The sequence below is a fragment of the Callospermophilus lateralis genome, chromosome 8 (assembly GCF_048772815.1).
Source record: "Callospermophilus lateralis isolate mCalLat2 chromosome 8, mCalLat2.hap1, whole genome shotgun sequence".
In the NCBI taxonomy this organism is placed as follows: domain Eukaryota; kingdom Metazoa; phylum Chordata; class Mammalia; order Rodentia; family Sciuridae; genus Callospermophilus; species Callospermophilus lateralis.
Genome location: NC_135312.1, coordinates 34,688,537 through 34,710,786, shown reverse-complemented (window position 1 = coordinate 34,710,786; position 22,250 = coordinate 34,688,537). Strand labels below are relative to the sequence as shown.

General features: G+C 31.5%; 1 protein-coding gene across 5 annotated transcripts in view; it reads left to right on the top strand.

The window, feature by feature from the left end:
* The first annotated feature begins 448 nt into the window (after positions 1 to 448).
* Positions 449 to 22,250, top strand: part of Gnpda2 (glucosamine-6-phosphate deaminase 2) — a 41,713-nt gene continuing 19,911 nt past the window's right edge. For 4 of the 5 annotated variants that reach the window (XM_076865234.2, XM_076865236.2, XM_076865233.2 and 1 more), the window contains exons 1-6: positions 490 to 566; positions 3,449 to 3,610; positions 7,508 to 7,609; positions 8,559 to 8,741; positions 13,946 to 14,130; positions 18,443 to 18,617. In XM_076865234.2, the coding sequence (XP_076721349.2) occupies positions 3,487 to 3,610; positions 7,508 to 7,609; positions 8,559 to 8,741; positions 13,946 to 14,130; positions 18,443 to 18,617 (769 nt within the window). In that variant the 5' untranslated portion in view covers positions 490 to 566; positions 3,449 to 3,486. Of the gene's footprint in view, positions 567 to 3,448; positions 3,611 to 7,507; positions 7,610 to 8,558; positions 8,742 to 13,945; positions 14,131 to 18,442; positions 18,618 to 22,250 lie in introns of all 5 variants that reach the window. The other variant, XM_076865237.2, reaches the window with a different exon arrangement.

Sequence of the window (22,250 nt, the reverse complement as noted above, 5' to 3'; positions counted from 1 at the left end):
TAAGCCATATACATCACTCTAATATCCTCTGTTTCCTATTTTTTAAGACACTCCTGGGTTTCCCATGGTTTATGGTTTGCCTTTCTTGAAACTTAACTTTGATGAGTTTTTACGATACAAAAGACAGTGTCAGTATGTTTGCAGTGGCTTGGGGTGACGAGATGAATTCATACTGCCCATTATTTTACAAATTAATCTAGGAGCATTATTGTCCTGCATGGGAAATATCATAAATATTATAAATTTAAGGAATCTAATGCAGTTCAAGGCAAGAGAAACAAAAGAAGAAAGAAGAGGGGGAAAAAAAAAATGAAACCAGTGTCTACAGAATCCCCCAGAAACCCAAGACCGCCAGGTAGGAAGTGGTTAGTCCACACTAAACTCCCTGTTCCAACCAGAAGCTTGGAGGCAGTGCGCAGGCGCAGCACTCCGCTCCCTTAGCTGGGTCTCATCTGCATCCGGGTCCTCGGGCTTCGCCCTCCCAGTGCCGGCTGGGGTCGTTCGCGGGTTGCTGAGTGCTGCTGTTTCCCGCTGTTCCAGCCTCGGAAAAGCCAGAGAGTCCGCTGGTGAGTTGGGGGATCGGTCCTAGGAGGGGACTTGGGCGGGGACCTGGCTAGCGATTAGCCTGTGGAGCTTTGTGCCTAGATAGACCAGGGCCGGGTTGCGGTCCCTGGAGGCTCGGGGCGGGGGACCTGTGGTTCCCCGGCCTAGACCCTTTCGAACCTGGCTGGTCGTCCTCTCCGGAATTGGGACACCAATTCCTTGTCCCCTTCTCTCGCGCGCCTTTCTCAGGACCCTTCTCCCGACATTTTTAGAAATTCGTAACAGCCATCCTCATTTGCATTCGCTGTAGTTTGCGGAATGACTGGGCCCAGCAGCCACGCATTTGAGGTGGGCTGCAGACCTCAGCGTCCTGGAGAAGCCACAGGCTTCTCTGCTGCTTCTCCCAGCTCTTCAGGATCCTGCTGGTATGGCCAGGCCGCCCCTGCTGCTTTTCTGGTCCAAGCTTCAGAAACCTTTTCAGATCAGGTACAGGGTGCAGTAGGGAGAAGCTTAGAGCAGAGATTCTGTGTCTAGATTCTTGTCCTGGCCATTCCACTAACTAGCAGTGTAACTTAAGTGTTATAGAAGTTCCCATCCAGCTCTCAAGTTCACAGGTTTGTGTTCAGCTGCCAGTTCCCTAACTGATGCACATCAGAAATGAATCAGCACCTGCTGGAAGGGCTGGTGCTGTATTGTTTTTTTTTAATGCCTTCTGGTCACAATGCTGGAGAATTCCATGAAGCCCCAGCAGTTTGGATCTCTGAAGACTGGCAAAAACCGAAAAGGGCACATCTTAAAATTTTGAAGACTTTCTTTCCTCTGGCTGAGGTGATTTGTTTAGGACTTTTGGAGGTGAAGTCTATGCCCTGTAGAGAGTTACAAGTAAACAAACAAGCCAGGTGTGGTGGTCCACACCTGTAATCCCAGTGACTTGGGAAGCTGAAGCAGGAGGATTGCAAATTCAAGACCAGCATGAGCAATGTAGACCCATCTCAAATTTTAAAAAAGGACTGGCGATGCCGTTTAGTGTTAAGATTCCCAAGGGTTCAGTCCCCAGTGCTCCCCCAAAACGGGGGTGGGGGGGGAGAAACAAACACTTGCCTATACCTTGCTTTGAGAGACTTGCTTGAATCTTTTTGCAATTAAATATATTGTGTTCTTTTTTCAAATTTAACCCAATTCTGAGAATCACCTATGATATATCTGCAGCTTTCTTAGACTCCCATTTCACATATGTTGAAACACTGCCTAGGAAGAGGGGCCTAAGTATCTGTATTTTTAACAAACATCTTAAGTGATTCTCAACCAATATGGCATATTTGGAGAACCAGTCTTTGAATCAGATACACCTCCACCTCTGTCTAAAACTATTTAATAGCTTTAAGAACTTTAGCAATAAATCTCTTAGAGTTGCAGTTTTCTTCATTTGAAAAGAAAGGATGATAATTTCAACCTCAGGAATTATTGTTTCTATGGCCTTTGTGTCTATTGAACCAAGCATAGTGCTTAGCATATAGTAGATTTTCATAAATTGGATAAGCTAAGAAAACAGTATGCCCAGGACATAGAAGAAACTTGAAAAGATCTAATGTCCTTCCTGCTCCTTACAGCTTTTTTTTTCTTTTTATTAAAAGCTTGCAGACTATTCTTCTTAGAAGTAAATATGTATCTTTAATGATCATATCAGCCAGCAATTATTTTTCCTTTTTTGGTGTGATTATAAAATTATTTTTGATATTAGGTTATTGATAAAAGGAAGATGAGTCCATTTGTTTGGCTGAATTTGACAGTATAAATGCTATTTACATCTTGTTATGCTAGAATTCTAGATTATGGTGGTCATAATTTTTATTGTTTTGTCAGAATTCTAACTATATTCATTGAAATAAGATCTTTTTTGACTTATTAATTTAAAACATTTGACTTAATACTCTGAAAAGTGTGTGGGTGCAGAACTCAGTAATGCTGAAGCCATGTCAAAAGGATAAAACTAAGAATTAAAATCTAAGAATTAATATAGAATATTGTGTATATGTTATAAATCTTTACTATATAAAAATCACATTTCTGCATAAACCAGGAGATGTGAATTAGTGTTAAAAATGCTAAAATCCACATTTTCATGATAGATCAATCCATAACTCATTTCAGTATCCATATAATAATTTTTCTTTACTTTAATCTTTTAGAGCCTAAAATTGGTTTTTGTGAAGCATCCCCCACAGTTCAGCAGTTTCTTTAGTTTACTTTGTTCTGTTTATTTGCTTTTTATTAAAAGTAGCATGTCTAATATTATCTCATTCTTAAAAATTATTTATTTGCATTGGTATCTGCAATGATATATACCTAGCGATGAGAATTATTTCTGAGTAGTGGTATTTAAACATTGTTTAACAGAAAAGAGATTTGGTTATTCTGTTATGCCCTGAGTTTTAGCAAGTAACCTAAATTTTGCTTAGTAATGATTGTTACTATTAACTTGTAATCAACAAATGACTACAGCTTTGTTTCTCTTTAGGATTGTTTTATATTGCTTTAGTAGGAGTATGTGTTATACCTATATACAGTGTATGTGGTGCTTTTTATATTAAGAATGCCTTAATTTGAATTCTGACTTTGTTACAACCTGTGTGAGTTCAAATCGTGTGAGTCTATTTTCTTATATAAAACTGGGAATTTTATTTATTCTTTCCAAGATTATTATAAGCATTCATATGTTTATTTAAATGACCTGACCCACTGTTTAAAACCTAGAATTATTAATTACTGTTTTTAAAGTATAGATTATATTTTATTATGTGCATGTTCTTCTTAATAATTCCCTTTTTAAAATCATCAATATATTATACTTCTATTTGAGTGTCTGTAAAAATATTTAAAGTGCTCTACAATGGATTTTTCTCAGGTTGGAACTTCTTGTGTTGGAAGCTGTGTGTCACTATAATGAGGCTTGTGATTCTTGATAATTATGACTTGGCTAGTGAATGGGCAGCCAAATACATCTGTAATCGCATCATTCAGTTCAAACCTGGACAGGACAGATACTTTACACTGGGCTTACCAACAGGTAATAAACCACTTTTTAAATTTTAGATACCCAGGTTATCTAAGATTGTGAAGTTGTAAAGTTTCTCTTAGTAAAATATTTTTTCTATTCATTTCTTGCCATAACACTGATTGAACCTAATGGCTTTATGTCAGAAGTTTATATATAATCTAGTATTTTATATGTATATTCACATACATATATATGAATATATATATATAATCTAGTATCTAGTATAGTCTAGTATCTAGTCTAATCTAGTATCTAGTATATATATTACATATAATCTAGTATCTACATTTTATTACTATTTTTTAAAAAATAGTAAAATAAAATTCTGTTTTATCTACTATTCTGAAATGCAGTAGGGAATTTCCTAACAAATTTTGATCATTATATTTTTGTGTTCATTTTTATAAAAGTTATTTGTTTTTAGGAGCATTATTTTCACTATTAATACAATTTCTTAATACCTTACCTTTCTTATTAATCACAGGAGGTACCTAAGTATGTATTATTGCTTCTTAATTTTACATCATCTGTCATCATCTCTTATTAGCCTTTTATTATTTATTTTCCTTCAAATATAGAATGTTATAATTGAAAAATTATAAGACTGCTATTTCTTTTTCACAGAATAAACATAAACATTAATTATAATTATTGAATTCAGTTTTCTGTTAAGTCTTGTCTTAAAAAATGACCAGGAAGTGTGCCATTTGATCTTATGGCTCTTCATTTGGTATTTTTAACCTTTGACTTTTCAAAGGGTGTTATACCTAGAGTCAGAACCACTTCTTGGTTATTTCAAGGCAGTTATTTTATATACCTATACTTGTTTCCTTATCTGTAAGAAGGGTAGGAATCATAATAACTTAAAATGCTGTTTGGAGGCTCAACTAAGTATGTGCATAAGTCCCCTGCATACTGTATACTCTATAAATTCAAGGCTCTCATAATGTTTTGATCAAATAGTCAAATTTCTCCTGTTCCTCCTCCTATACATTCCAACTACATAAAAGTTAATCACAGATGTTTTCTGCTTTGGTGATTTGCATGACTAATATTTCTCAAGTTGATTTTGTTTATTGTTTTGCTTTTTCCTTTTTGGTCTGGGGCAGTAGATCTTGGTGAGAACAGCAGAGGGTTTTTTTTTTTTTTTTTTAATTATGCACAACAGTACTGTACACTTACAGCAGCACCCTCAGTTCTGTAATGCGAGGTGGTCATTGAATGTGACTTCACAGTATCAGTTTGTCTACTGTTATCCTGGGTTACTTTAAGCCTAATTGTGCCCATCACATTGTCTTCATTATCATGCAGAAGTGAATACTTATTTGAATTCGGAAACAGAAAAACTTCAGAATTTTAAATGCTAGCAGTGCTAAACATGTTTTTATGTATATAGATCTACAACTTTAGCTTTAATTTTGGTAGTATAACTGCTTAGTAATGCTCCTACAAGGGGAGTATCTCTGGATAACTCTTATTGATATTTTCCCCTATTCATTTTCATTGACTATTGACATGATAATTATGTTCCCCTTCCTGATGCTTTTAAAATTTGAAATTAAATATATGTGATTGCAGCTAACATGCTATAGAATAATTATCCTCCCACCCAGCACAATTGCTGGGGAATAGCTCTTCAGTATATATTTACTGAAGTGACATTAATGAGCTTGACATTTAAAGGTTTGCATGCTGAGAACTTGACCTGCCTCCCAACCTTATTCCCACCATTCCCATACACTGAATTGACTTGGTGAATTGAACTGCCTGTATTTCAAAGAATAGGCCTAAACGTGCTGACTTCTTTGCTTCATTTCCATTCATGTTGCTAGCATGGTATATAGTGGAACCCACGAGTTTTGAAACTAGACAGATCTAGATTTGAATCTCTGACTTCACAGCCATTTGATATCTGGCAAATTCTTCTCTTTTTTACTCATTTCTTTCATCCTCAGAATGAGAAAGATAGTGTCAGTTTCCCAAAGTTGTGAGATTTACATGAGGTGATGTATGAAAACAAAAGATAATATCTTTGGGCCTCCTCCCCATTTCAGACCTTTTTAAAGAGTTAATTAAAATGCCATCTGTTTTGTTTTTTTTTAAATCATTTTCCCAACTAGCAACACTATAATCTTTTTGATTAGACTTCTTTTAGGTTATTTAAGATTTTCCTTGTGTCATGGTTATTTTGTTCTTAGTTATCCCTATATTACTAGTTCTTATCATACAGAAAAAAAATCCTGGTAATCTTTATTTGATCTGAATTATAGTGAGGACTTGCTAAATGTTACTAAATAACAATAGCAAACAAAATATTAAAATTCCCTTAACCAGTTCCCTCTGTACCATATCTTTCATTCGTTAGTAGAAAATGAATGTGTTTTTTTTGTCCTTATAATTGTGATGTTTTCTCATTTTTTTATTCATATATTCTTAAGGAACTCTTGTAATTCTCTTAACAATGAAAAAACAAGATTCATTAATCCTTCTAGAGAGGAAAAAGAGAAGCATATTTATCCATCTTTGAGATTTCGTGTCAATGAACAATAGTTCTTTGCAAAAGAATTATAAAGTTTAACCACATAATTTTTACATTATTAATTGCAGTTGAAAATAACATGCTTAGTTTTCAGAAAATCTATTACTTTTCTTTTTTTTTAAACTTTGTAGTGTTTATTATTTATAGCCATTTCTATAACTGTCAAATGAGAGGCAGCTTTTTGTTTTTTGAGTTTTTTAAATTTATTTTTTAGTTATAAGTGGGCACAGTATCTTTATTTTATTTTTATGTGGTGCTGAAGATGGAACCCAGTGCCTCAGGCATGCTAGGTGAGGTCCCCCGCCCCTTGCAGTTTTTTACACCCAAATTTCCTCTTTTTATTTGATTTTTGTTGTTGTTGTTCAGAGACTGTTAATTTCTAACAAACTTTTACATGCTACTTGGGTATATATTTTATATGTAGGTTTTGTATTTTCTTTCTGGTGATGGTTGTACTAGGAATCAATACTCCAATCAGAATTGGGAAGGTCAGATTAGTTGTTATAGAATGCTGTCAATCTAACATGAAAAAAATAGAGCAAATTTAGAAAACAGTGAAGGAGACCATTTGTAATTGGCTAAATCTATTTCTTCATTGTGTCATATCATGAGTCACCAACAAACAAATCTCTTTCCAAATATCAATTAATTTTATAAAACATATGAAAGAATCACATTATAAAAACTAAAATCAGGGGCTGGGGTTGTAGCTCAGTGATAGAGAGCTTGCCTAGCATGGGCGAGGCACTAGGTTTGATTCTCAGCACCACATAAAAATCAAATAAAGTTATTGTGTCTATCTACAGCTAAAAAATGAATAGTTAAAAAAAAAAAAAAAACTAAAATCAAGCACTCACTGCCAAGATTCCATTTCCTAGAAGTTCTCTCTGTTTTAAATACTTAACACTTCTGATTCTCATTTACACATTTTAGTTGATATGTGCTATAGATAACAGGAAATGAAAAATAGGAACTCCAGTTAAAAAGCTGTAGGGCTAAAGTTCCTCACTCTCAATTTCAAAATTCACTGTAGGGACACTACTTAAATTTAGCACTAGTTCTCTTTTTTGTTAAGTGGTCAAAACTTATCCTATTTATGTATCAATTTATACTAGAACTTGAGTTTATTTTATTTCATTTTTCAAAAACTGGGATGTTTAGTTTTCTTTTAATTCAAATATGCTCTTTACAAGGTAGCTTGTAAAGAAGCTAATGTATATTTGTTAATTGGGTATGTATTTAGATTAATAATTGCCTAATAAATTAAAAATACAGAATACAGTTAAGAATTGAAGTAAGCATATAGAAATGTTTTTTAAGATGACTTTTCAAGTTATGTTAGAAAATGGAATCTTTATCTATTTTAGGGAGTACACCTTTAGGATGTTATAAAAAACTAATAGAATATCACAAGAGTGGAGACCTTTCTTTTAAATATGTGAAGACTTTTAACATGGATGAATATGTAGGTAAGCTCTTCTTGAATTACATATTATGTTTTTAATTAAATGAATATATTTTTAGAAAATATATATATTTAATTTATGTTTTGAATATAATAGGAATATACCGCTTCATGTTGAGATTGGGAATTCATGTAAAAATTTGTATTTTTTATGTGGATAACACAGTATAGTAGCAAGAATACAAGAGGAGAATACATGACTGGCCACTTCATGCAACTTTGAGCCAATCCATTCACATTTTATGGTCTCTTTTTCTGTCTCTTTTTTTCCCTTAAGGCACAGTTAAAACTAGTGATGTGAGGATAAATTAATGTATGTAAAAGTAATTAGTAAAATATATGTTTCAGATTAAAAACCATATGTAACAGTGAAGTTTTTTTTTTAAATAATGTATTGAGTGTTATCTGGCTTAATTGGGAAGATCTCTGATTCATAGAAATTCTGTTAAAATATAAATATAGGAATACACTTTTAACAGAAACATGATAGCCCCACAAATTATTATGATTCAATATACTTTGCATAGATACGGGAGGAATAGAGTAGTAACATGGCCAACATTTCAGTTGAACAGTTAATTTAACAAATTTAGTTAATTTAATAAACATTAATTTAATAAATTTAATTTAGTAAATTAGCTTCACTGCTGAAAACTTCATGTGTTCAAGAAATGTATAGTGATTAAATGCACATGGCCTAGACTGCCTGTGTTTGTATTCCAACCCCTCTGAGCTACAACCCCTCTATTTTACTTGCTCATCTATAAAATGAGGATAATAATATTTCCATGGGTGTATTATAAATTTATTGTGTTACTACATACCTGTGGTATGTTATAATACTGGGCATATAACAAGCAGGCATTCCACATTAAAAATATTTTTAAATTAAATACAGTGTGAAAAAGCTTTACTTCTGGAAATAGTTACTTTTGTTTATTAAATTCATTTAGGACTTCCAAGAAATCATCCTGAAAGCTACCATTCTTATATGTGGAATAACTTTTTTAAGCATATTGATATAGATCCTAACAATGTTCATATCCTTGATGGAAACGCTGCAGATTTACAAGCAGAATGTGATGCATTTGAAAAGAAAATAAAAGAAGCTGGAGGAATTGATCTCTTTGTTGGAGGTATGTAAACAATTTTGCCACTAGTTATTTGTTTTTTAATTCTTGAATTAAGTATTTTAAAATTTAAAAAAAATCTTAACTTTGTATAATATTCAGAAATAGCCTGACTTCCATTTTTTAATTTTCATCAAACATAATCTTAAAATTCTAATAGTTAATGCTCAGAATTGCTTAAATTATATTTTGAGAGGTAGGTCCCAATCCCTATTATAGTCTTCTAATTATCTCTTTAAGTTTGATAGTTTACCACATCATAAAAAATGAATGACCTGTTTACTTCCTAAATGATAGCTTTATCTTTAATATTTAATACTCCAGTGCAGCCTATTTATCAAATTAGAGTTGAATCTAAAAGTTTACATAAGAAATGGGTAGATTGTAGCAGGTCACTTAAATTGCTTCATCTCACTAAGAAAAATCAGATTACAATGATCTAAGTCTTTTTATTTACCATCAACCTTTAGATAGTATGAGTTAAACTATGTAATTATTTTAATAAATTCCAGTGTATGAATATTAAACTGACCAAATTTCACTTATAATTTATGTGTGTATATAAATGTATATATTTATATGTGTGTGTGTATGTGTGTATGCATAATGTACTAAAAATAGGAATGTCTTCCTTTGTAATAACATGATTTTCTGTTATCAGTACAAAGCATCTGAGACATCTAGCCAGTTGCCATCTGAATAGTGTATCAACTAAGCTAAAGCCAAAATTATTTTCACTAGAGTTTTTAGTATTCAACTAAAATACTAATGCCTTAAATTAACATATATTACCTATCTGTATATGTATATTTTATAATTTACTTATTAGAAAATCACTCATAATTACATGAATTAGAAATATGTTAGTTTATGATTAGAATAATTGAGTATGTTTGATGTAGTTGGTTGCAAAATTGGGTTTTGCTGTGAGATATAAATTTACATCCTATTTTGGCCACTTGCTTTCTGCATGTCCATGGTAAGTTTATTGAAGTTCACTGTGTTTATAAATAAGATTAGTATTAACTGTTCCAAAATCTGTGAAAATTAATCACACCATAACATGTTTGAAATAGTGCTTAATATATATTGATACTCTGTAGTTATTTCTTCAGTCTTGTTCTTTTTTCCAAACTACAGCTGCTGACATAGTTCTCTCTCCTGAGGAGGTTTTTATTAAATTAGTGACAGGTTACTCAGTAAGATCAAAAAATCTTTGAGGAAATATATCATTTATTTTCTTGTGTAGATAGAATGTTTATTTATATGAGCAAGAATCCAAGTTAAACTATTTTGTTTTTCAAAATAGAAAGTTATATATGTTTTAAATAAAATTTGCTAATATTACTTAAGCAAACCTTAAAGGAGTGCTTACATGTTCCAGTTTTGTACATATGGATCATTTTGACATAATTACCATTTGCACCAGAGACAATAAATGTTTGAGAATGTTGAGGGAGAATACTAACCATCCACTCTTTAGATTATCAAAACTCCATACCAAACTGAAGTAGAATCACTGACCTAACCTATTTATCTTACTTTTATTGAGAATTGTTTTCACTTATTTCTTTGGTCCAAAGAAAGCAGTTGTTAGAGGTTGTTAGTTGTTAGAGGTTGCTTGTGGAAAAAAATGTCTTCATTGTGGAATTTTATTTTCCCTGTTAATTTATTGACCTTATATAAGAATCTAGTGCCAGGAAGTAGAGTTTAAAAATGTGATAAGATCTCCCTACTTTGTTCTTTGCCTGCTTTCCAGAAAGCATTTGTAGCTTAGTGTAATTTTAAAAACCGTAGCTCACTTATCCCAGATTTTGCTAGAACACTTTTCATTCCCTATAGTTATAAGTCATTTCTCATGTCTTTTTAGATAAATGTTTTGGGAAGGTTTCCTCACTACAGCACCTCAGTTTTCCTTTCAAAGTAGATTGAGCATGAATTATAATTTTTTATAGTTAACACTGACTCTTGCTACTTAAAAAAAAATAGATTTTTTAAAGCCAGTTTGTCTTAAGCTTTCTATAGTCATCTCCCCCACACCAAAAAAGAAGAAAAAAGAGAAAGAGGAAAAAAAAAAAAAAAACTTTTTCAGAGAGTTCCCTTGTCTCCTCCATTAATATCCTCACTATAGTCTGATAAGCCCAGGTCTGACATTGTCCATATACCATCTAAAGTCTATAATGACTCTGTGTGAAAAGAGAAAGGTTAGCTTACTAAATTTTCTTCTTCTACTTGGGATAACCTATTTATTAGATATGTGTTCATGAAAGAATCTCATTTGATTCTTTTCCTTTGTTGATCTAGGTTTGTTATCATTGGACTTTTCAAGATGAGGCTTGAAATCAGGGTCTTACCACTTACCCTTCTTTTGTTCCAGGGTTTGGTTAATAAAAACACTAAGAACTGTGCCAAATGGGATCAAAATATCAGCTTTATTAAAGGTAAAGTTGGACTAGAGATTGCAGGTTGGCTTGAAGCCAGAATGGGGTTTTCTCCTCCTCCCCTCTGAATTGGAAACAGAACTTAGAAGAGCTGAAGAATGTTAATCTACTATTACTTACTCCAGGGAATTAGAGCAGGAGTTTTCTTCTGTTGGTAAAAAAGAGAAACGAGGAAGTATATCTTCTTAAAAGTTCTCATTCTTCCTCTAATGGCAAAAGTGTTCAAAGAGAGGGTAAAGTATAACATGATTTCTTAACGTACCCAAGTAATAAGATACACAAATGTGGCATTTTCTAAATAAAATATATGAACATAAGAAATATCTCAAAGTATTTTTTTAAATGAAAACAGTAGGAAAAACTTCCAACCTTTTGTTTTTTTGGTTACATGAGTGAATTCTTTGGTTGCCAGTGATATGGACAGACTAATGGGACCAGAAGTGAATTAGTTGGAATGATTCTGAGGCAACTCAAAACCGAAGGAAGAGTTGAAACAATAAGTTTTTGGAAAAAATAAGTCTTTGGAAAAATAAGAATCAGAGAACCTAAGATCTCAAAAGTAAGAACTCATCAATCTTTTCTCTGTAGTGCTCTCATCCTGTGCCTCAATTCTAGATGTCTTCTGATTTTTTTTTTTTTTTTTTTTTTTGTATTCCAGGTCAAGATTCTAATATGGAGAGCAGTTATAGATTTGTTTATCTTGGGGCAAGTGCTTATATCTAGACAATAATCTCTATCTAAAAGGGACATAGGAAATGATAATTGTTTACGCCCTTGTGGTGAGGGAAGTAGAGCAATAAGTGGGAGAAACTACTGAGTCTGCCAAAAAATAAAAATCATCCATTCATTTATTTAGCCATTATCTATATAGTACCTCCTATGTGTAATATATTGTTCTCCTGAACTTTACATACTACCCACAAAACTATAATAACATAGGAAAGACATATAATCCACACAGTGAGTTTTTGAGATGTTTTATATAGATGCTGATATCTCACTTTAGAGCTAAAGACCAAAGAGTAATTAGCCGAATTATATACGTGTGTATATGTATATTTTATATGTACATATATAATATATGTAATCAGAGACCTCAGTTTTTGAGTTACCCATGTCCAGTAAACAAATGTGTCAAGGCTTTCCTGTTAACTATGCTCATAGCTTCAGCTTAGCTGCACACTTTTGTATGGCCCAAATCACCAGTGAGAGCTCCAGCGTTGTTGATCTTAGTACACTTAACCGTTTTTTTTTTTTTTCTTTTGAAGCTTTTATTCTCCTGGTTCCATCCTTTCCTCTTTACACATGTATATATAGATATAAATATAAATATTTGTGTATATGTATATGTAAGAAATAACATGTATATATAGATGTAAATATAAATATTTGTTTATATGTATATCTAAGAAATAATTTTATTAGAAACCTAGAAATTTACAATTATAATTAAAACATATTTACATGCGAATATTTACTTAATAGTTGAAAAATATGCATATTTATCACATGTGTGTCCTCACATTAAAAAGGTATGTCCCCACATTAAAATTTCCTGGATTTTTTGTGCTTTGGTGGTCTATATTTGCTTAACAGCTTATTTATTTCTTCATCATTCTTTAAAACTAGGTTATTCTTTGTCATATTTTACCTTGATTTGGGCTGGGAAATTCTCCGACTAAGACTGAGAATAGTTTTGTGTGATTTTTTTGTTGTTGTTTTAATTATATTTTAGATAGATGTGTGTGTGTGTGTGATATGTGTGTATGTGTACATTATAGTATCAAATGTTATTGACATAGATTATAGTGAAAAATGTTTGAAAAAAAAAATACTCTCCTAATAGTTTCTTTTCTTTTCTTTTCTTTTTCTTTTTTTTTTTTTTTTGATGCTTATATATTTTGGTGTGATTACAGTGCAGAATTAGTGATATTTTGGTTGCATTATATTTGCAATAAAATATTATTTTGTCCAATGTATACATTGTTTTAATTGAGGAAACTATACTACACAGAGTCTACTAGTTTATTGCCCCTTCTGGACTAAAACCAACAAATTAAAGTTTGAGTATAAAGACCACTTGGTTAGCCAGGCGTGGTGGTGCACACCTGTTATCCCAGTGGCTTGGGAGGCTGAAGCAGGAGGATTACAAGTTCAAAGCCAGCCTCAGCAACTTAGACCCTAAGCAGCTCAGTGAGGTCCTGTTTCTAAATAAAATATAAAAAGGGCTGGGGACATGGTTCAGTAATTAAGCACCCTGGGTTCAATCCCCAGTTTAAAAAAAAGACCACTGTGTTAGGAATCAGAAGACTTGAATTTGAGTTTGTATTTACCAAATTGTGATCTTAAAATGAGTCTCTTATTTACCTTAAGTATCAAAGATTTCTGTCTGTCTTAATAAAAAGTGAAGGACTTGAAGGAAATAGTTATGCCTAATCTTGCCATCTCATAAGATTGTTACACATATGTTGTGATGATGTATGTGAAAATACTGTTATGAATTGCTATATTAAGGTGTAGTACTTAATTTTACTGCTGTTATTAGAATCATACCAGATCAATGTTATGCTTATAGAAAAAAATAGAAATATTTTGTTGAATGAAATGCAGAAACACATTTTAATGCAGTATTAGAAATTCAGCTATAAATTATGACAAGGTAAGTGTGTTATGAATTTTTGCTCATAAAACCATGTTAAACCTTGAGACAATTTAAATGAGAGAAAAATTATTATTATTATTTTGGTATGTGTTTATTTCTTTTTAAAGGAATTGGTCCAGATGGTCATATCGCTTTCAATGAGCCAGGATCCAGTTTAGTGTCAAGGACAAGATTAAAGACTCTAGCAATGGATACCATTTTGGCAAATGCTAAATATTTTGATGGAGATTTGTCAAAAGTGCCAACTATGGCCCTCACTGTTGGTGTGGGGACAGTGATGGACGCTAGAGAAGTAAGAATTCTATGTTCTTTATATATTATGTTGATGTTTATATATTTTGGAGTAATTATCATGCAGAATGATTGATATTTGGTCACATTCTCTTTTTAGTGTTTTTTTTTTTTAGTGTTCAGCTTTTTTGTCAGTCTCATAGTTAGATTTAGAAATCAACTAACTTTATCTTTTGGAGCTATAAAGAATTAGCAGCACCTTTTTTTGAGGTACTGCTTCACTTGATTATTCCTGCTTCATAGTTGGAGGTCCTAAAATCTTAAGCAATCACATGGTTTGTTTTTAATTGAAATAAACAGTATTGTGAAAGGACTTCTGGGACAGATGCAGTGGTAGCCCACTATATAATGTGGAGCTCTCAGGATGATTTAGTATACATAGAGGATAGACCAGTTAGTTTTTAGCTGAAAAGGAACCCATCGAATCCTACGTCTATTCTAAATTTAATGTACATGCTCTGAAAAGTAGACCCTGTCAAATTTTTAAGTTTTTAAAATTCATTTGTCATTGCCTTCCTTGAGAATAACAGGAAAAATTATAGTCAGTTTATGATTATTAGTGGTTAAATTATGTGGAAGCCTAGAAATCAGTTATTTTCTGGTAGCCAGATTGGATAGCTCAAAGTGGACAGAGTATTATTAAAAAGTCTATTTTAATTATATTTAGACTTGAACATATAAATAGAATTATCATTGAAATATGGGTATTTCTCATCTAAATATCATAAGTATTTGAAAAATGTCTTTTAATGAATGAAAATTTATAGTAAATAAGTTAGAAAAAAACATTTTAGAACAATTTTATTTCTGAAAAATGAAACAAAGTTTCCTAACATTTAACAAGATGTAAGTTTTAACCCAATTCTTATGTTAATTTTTAGAATGAACAGAATATTCAAATATGATCTTTCCCCCTACTTTGAATCAAATTTTCCAACAAAATTATGATATCATTCACCTAACTCCTTTTTTTTCTAAGTATTACTGGAAATTATCATTATAAAACTATTCCAGGGCTATGTCATTTTGCTTAGGACCTATCTTAGTTCTTTGATTTTTTTCATAGCATTCTTTTGAAGCAAGTTTTTTTATTTATTGATTTTTTCTATCTTTAATTATAATGGTTTAATTTATTCATATTCTCTTTTCCTAACAAAACGAACTGTTCTTTCGTGTCATTTTCTTTAATAGCACATACACTTAGCTACTGTTAAGTGGAAAGATTTAAATATAGAACTAAATTCAAGTAGTGAATTCATTGATATATATATATATATTCACATCATGGCAGCTCAGATAATGAGGATCTTCTGAACACACCTTGGAAGTTTTTTCATATTTTATCAAGATTTTGGAAATTTCAACTAGATTAGGAACCTCATAGGCTAATAGCCTCAATTATCAAACTCTTTCCTTGCTTTGGGGTCTTCACAATGACACTATGTCTAGAATGCTCTTTTCCATTCCTGGCATGGCCAACACTGCACCATTTAATTTTCATGTTTTTCTCTTTATCATCATACTCACAGGCAAAATTATTTTCTTTTATTCTGTCATACCACTCTGGTATTTTCCTTTAGGTAGCACTTGTCATAATTTGTAATTATTTTAGTATATTTACTGATTTAATATCTGTTTTTTCACTAATTTATATTCTGCATGAATTTATGAAGCATGTATATGTATTCCCTCATACTGCCTGTCACATAATAGGTATTAAGCAACTGCTGGGAATAGTTTGAATGAAATCCTTAGGTTCACAATCCATTTTGGACAAAATTGGTCCTATTCACTACAGCTTGTTTATCTACCTGAACCACTAGAAATGATTTTTGTTGACTTTTGGCTATTTTTCAAAGCCAATTTACCTGGAAAGGAAATTTGGGTCAGGTGCGGTGACTCAAGTTTGTAATCTCAGCAGCTTGAGAGACTGAGGCAGGGGAATCTCGAGTTCAAAGTCCATCTCAGCAACTTAAGGAGACCCTAAGCAACTCAGTGAGATCCTGTCTCTGATAAAATACAAAAAGGGGGTTGGGGATATAGCTCAGTGGTTAAGAGCCCCTGGATTCAATTACAAGTACCAAAAAATTTTAAAAAATGATTAAAATTTGTTTTTACTAAATTATATTTAAAAATTAATGCCATATATTATGAAGATAATACCCCCAAAAGACACAAGTACTTTTAGCTATTGTAGCGTCTTTAGAATTATTTTATTAATTGTAATTATTTGCATAGTTATTCTTACGAATTAAAGCAAAACCAATAAAACTTAAAATCAGCTGTTCACTTTCTTACCGAAAGTCACACAGATTATCAATGACTTCTTAATTGCTGAAACTACCATCTTCTCTGCAAGTCCCATCCTAAATCATGCTTGTGTCCAGTCTTCACCTATCCTATTCACTATATTACTTCCTGGACAAATTTTTCAAAAACATTGTTCATTTTATTATTTATCTGTGTAATTGTGAATCTCTATTATTCCATCACAGGATCAAATCTAGTCTCTTTATTTAGTGTAAAAGTCTTTGACTTCAGTGTCCAGTGTCCAGCTATTTCCTTTCATTTCCTGTGCTCCATCCTTACCAAACTTTTAGCTTTTTATTGACTACTCCTTAACTGTCTGAAAGGATCCTGTATATAGAGATTTTCTATTTATTCTTAAACTTGGTTTTCTAGAGGAGCTACTCTAAAACTTTCCTCAACTCCCCCAGAGAGTGTTACTTCATGTCACCATTATGCTTTATTACATTTTATGTATTGTACATATTGTATATATTTTATACATTGAGTACAGTAGTTTCTTTCTGTATCTCATCTTCTGGCATCCTTGCCATCTTCAGACTGTATGGTGGGTAAGAATTTAGAAATGAAAATCTGAAAATCATGTATTTTCTGCTTCCTGTTTCTTCCTAGGTAAATCTTTAATCCTTAATTTACTTACATATTAAAAATTGCATTTTTGATTTAAATATCTACTAGGAATGGATACAGTGGGTTAAAAATTCAGTTTTTGTAACCTATAAATATCTACTTGTTGATGGAATGATTGCTTAAATGTGAACTATCACCCAAATCTGCTCATCTCATAACCTTTTAAAATAGTGTTATTGCAATACATTTATTATTTAAGTAGCCTAAGGCTATATCATTACAATATCTGCCTGATCATTGATTCTCAACATCACTTCTTACATAAGAATCACCAGTGTTTTTTCTCAGTAACCTGTATTATTATAGAGTTCCTTCCTTGATACATGCATCAGTCTTTAAAGAACACGTTGGCTATTAATGCCCAGCAAGAAAAACTAATTTACAGATTCATTAGTTAATGTTTTATTTATCTTATTATATCAAACATAGTTAATTACTGTTTCAAAAGATGAATGTTTTAAGAGATGAATGCTTTATAGCTACATTAAATTCTTTGTTGAGCTTGTATACCTATACATAAGAACAAGATTTATCAATTAAAAAAATTAGTGGAAATTCATACATATCTTAATATATTTATGGACTTGGGTTTAATCAAGATATATCTTCACAGTGAAAACTGAATAGTAAATTGTGATAAAAAAGAAATGTTGTAATATCCTGATCTATTAATGTTTCATTTCCTCCTAGTTATAAAATATGCACATATACGTGTATAAAATGTCTATGATGTTATACATATTTTAGAACTGCAGATATCTAATGTTTTTAATTATAAGGCAAATTATGTAAGGATTCATAACATTAATATATTCATGTGTATATTCTAAGTAAAATCAGATTGACTTGCTCCTAAAAAATGATAAAGGGAAGACTCATTTTGACATACATATACACTTACAGTTACATATGTTCTTTGAATTATTTCATAGGCAGTTAGGAATTTAGGAGCATGAACCTGTTTTTTTTCTAAATTTTAAGTTTCAGACATATGTGCCTAAAAGGCAACTCCTGTGTTTAAGTGGATACCTAATTCTCTTTAAGTTCAATTTTTGTTTGAAACAACTTTGGATAATCATACATGGTCAATGAAATGATCTTAAACACTTTAAATATCTGTTGTTTTAGAGTCTTTCGGCTTTTCTGTAATAGTGTCTGGAGTAGAACAATTTGGTGTATCATTCCAAATTATGTAAATTTTTTGAAGACCCATAATTCTTCTTTTGCAAGACATACCCTTCTTCTTGATCCTTCCAGGTATCTTTTACACATCAGTATCCACCATGATAATAATATGCACTTACATGTCAGAGTTGCCTACTCATCAGGAACAAAATTAAACTATTAATTAACAAGTTATGTTCATCACTTTTTAGGTGATGATCCTCATAACAGGTGCACACAAGGCATTTGCCCTGTACAAAGCAATAGAAGAAGGAGTCAATCACATGTGGACTGTTTCAGCTTTCCAGCAGCATCCCCGAACTATTTTTGTATGTGATGAAGATGCTACTTTAGAATTAAGAGTTAAAACTGTGAAATACTTTAAAGGTGAGCATTGAATATAAAAAGCAATGTTTGAGATGTTCTGTTATAGATGACAGAATTTAATGTGACTGGGTTTAATTCTACACTGTGGCCTGTTGAAAACTGGAATTGTGCTGATACAATGGCCAGTTTTTTCAATGGATAAAAATTCTCACCTCAGATAATAGTGGCTTTCAGAGTAGGTTCCGTGTGTGTGTGTGTGTGTGTGTGTGTGTGTGTGTGTGTGAGAGAGAGAGAGAGAGAGAGAGAGAGAGAGAGAGAGAGAGAGACAGAGAGAGAAGAAAATGTCTTTACTTGTATTTTCAGTAAACCCAACTCTTGAAATGCCAAATTTCGGAAATTATTTTACTTTTATACTGAATTTACCATATTAAGTAACCCTACAGGAAGTCTATCTTTGTCTTTTCTGGGTTTGTTTTTATATTTACAAGTTCCATCTTAACCCTCTACCTAGAACCTAATTCATGGTTAAGATGGGTCTCCCACTATCTCATTTAATCTTAATAATTTCAAACCAATATATTCCTGTTATAAAGTTATAATGGCACTAAATTTGAAAGAGTATGGAATAAACTCTGCAGATAGGGTTTGATTTCCCACAATCCTGTGTGATGATTTTCCTTTTTCTTTTTTCTGTAGTCTAGTTCAGTAAGTCTTACTGTGTATAAAAAAAACCTGCATATACTTGACCTAATGAATGGTTTAGGAGATTTTTCAAGTGACAATATGCCTATGTTAAATGAAGACTCCATTCCCTGACTAAGAGTGAATTCCACATATAAACCGAAACATAAACAAGCTATATAAATAGTATTTCTTTATAAAGTATCTATATTTATGTAGCCAATATTGAAAATTAATTGGTTTTAAATGTTAGCACAGAGTGTATAGTACATATGCTACTTCTGTTACATCAATAAATATATATTTTTAATCTTTTACTGTAGTTACTGTGTTCAACAGGTATTAAAAAATGTATAGAACACATCACAGCTATATTTCATGAATATCATTGTTTAAGACAGGTGTAAGAAAGTTATCATATTTTATTGCTTCTAAGACACATTTATCTTTCTGAAATTAGAATGTTTCTTAAAATTGGTGTCTTATCATAGTATACCTGATAGCATTTTGTTTTAGTGGTATATAAAATAATTATGTCTTATAGTATACAGAATCTCATATTCAGAAATATAGTATTAATAATCTTTAAAATTATAATTGATTTAAAGGAGATCAGTAACTTGCAATTCATATAAAATGTTTGAATATGGCAAAAATATTGAGGTTGGATACAAATGATTGAAGTTTACAAAACACTGAAAATCTCATGTTTAAAACAAATTTAGAAAATGCTGTATGTATAGTTTTGTATTTGCAGTTATGTTTTGTGAGCATTTTCCTATTTTACAAAATAACTCTTTAAAAACATTTTTTTAATGGATAGTTAAGTGGATAAATCATGATTTACTTAAATATTTCCTTTTTATTTAATACTTCATCTTTTCTATCTCTTGTCATTTAAATTACTTGTTTTTACCAAGCCACAAATATATCCAATTAAACAACAACAACAACAAAAATGTTGGCTTCTTTGTAATTTGGCAGATAGAAGCAGAGAGCATCTCAGTGATAAACTGTGAGTAGACAGAGTTCTTGAATGGAATTTTATCCATATATCTCCAAATCGTCCTCCAGATTTCATCGCACATATTAGATTTCTTGAAGTTAATACAAGCAATCCACATTTCCACATATGCCAGTTTCAGTGTCCATTTTCTAGTACCAGTAATCCCCAAATAGACCCTGTTGGTACCAGTCTGTCTGATTTTATCACAACTTGATATTTATCAGACTATTTTTACATTTTAGTGAATATTTAATTTAATAATAGCCAGTACTTGTATGACCAGGCATTATTCTAAATGTATCATATTCATTGATTTACTTAATTCTGATGGCAGTGCTATAAAGTGAACTTTCATATACTGCCATTTTCAAAGGATTTAGTAGGCTTAACAGATAGAGATGTTAAGTTACTTACCTGAAGTCATATAGCTTATAGTGGGCAGAGCTGGGTAACTGAAATCAGATACCTAGAATTGGGCTTTTGTCCACTCTGTTATACTACCTCCCAGAAGAGGAATAAACTGTGAATATAGTATCATCTAAATAAATATATATTTGTGTGCTTTTCCCCACACTATTATCATTGCTTCCAGGAAAAATATAAGCATAAGTTAGATAATTTAAACTAGAGGAGAAGGAGGTATTTATGTATGTTTAGTTCTTTTAGTGTTATATAAATTCCAAGTTCTTCTGAAACATGTTAAAGTGTAAACTGTTCATGAGAGGATATTTGCATTAACTGAAGAGTACCTTGTACTTTCTACTTTGGAGCTGTATATATTTCTAAAGAGGTTTCAGAATATCAGTGTGTGTCAAAAAAGTAGAATTTAGATCTTATTCTGGGCCATATATAAGCCTTACTTTGCAGTTAAGTATTTTGATTTAGAGTAGAGTTAATTAAATACTCAAGAGTGTGCACATATTTCAAATGTAGTTTTATGTATTTGGCATATTCTCACTGAGTTACTATTATATCCCATCAAAAAACTGGAGGATACTATTCTGGGTGTTGTTACCTATAGTTCTTCAAATTCCATTTACAACACTACCTTTTCTTCTGTCTTCACTAAAAAATGTTAACAGAGTTCTAATTATTTAGTAAAGGTTCTAATTATTTAGTTCCTGAAAAAGATCTAAGTTAATTAAATTCCAAACAGTAACAATTATTACTAAATGGAAGTTTATTTCATATCTTTTGAAAGATACAGGTTAATCACAAGAAAAGCCTAATACTTGGGCATTTTATTCATATAAAGCTTTTTGGTATTGCTTTTTAATTAGAACTTATTTATCTTTGAGTTGGTGTATTTTATAACATTATTCATGGTGATGACTTTTTCTTTCTGTTGTGTCCCTTTTAGGGGCCACCCCTATAGCCTGACAGAGGTAAAAGTTACTTTGTAAATAAATCAATATTTAGATACTATGACATATAACATTATGACATACAAAATGTCATTTAAATACAAATTATTAATAATTTTGTATCAAGAATTTACTTATTTCTGTTTACGACTTAAGTGCCAGTTATTATTTCTTTTTATGGAATTTCTTAATGTAGAAATTTGGCAGTTTTTACCTTATTTCATAGTAAATTATTAAAGATTAGCTAGAAAGCAATAAATAGAATTTTCAAATTAATTTCTAGTTTGAAAACAGCCTTATGTATAGAAGCTATTTTCAGTGTGTAGTTAAAAAAAACTTTATAAAGTAGTTGGGTTTTTAATGTTTATCTTGATGTTTTAAGTTGTGTTTTAAAGCCACAACATATTCTACCCATCATCAAAGTTGTTAGCAAATATAGAAAATTATACTGTACAGGATTATCCTGTACAAAATGATTCATCTTCTAAATTACATAACTGAAATTATTCTTCCCTGTCTTACTGAAATTGGACCTTTGAAGTGCTGATTAAGCCTTTAAGTAGGCTGTTGAGAAGTTAACTTTCTTTTACTTTCAGTAGCAGTAGAAAATGGGATATTTCCTCCTTTCAGAATCTCCTTTGA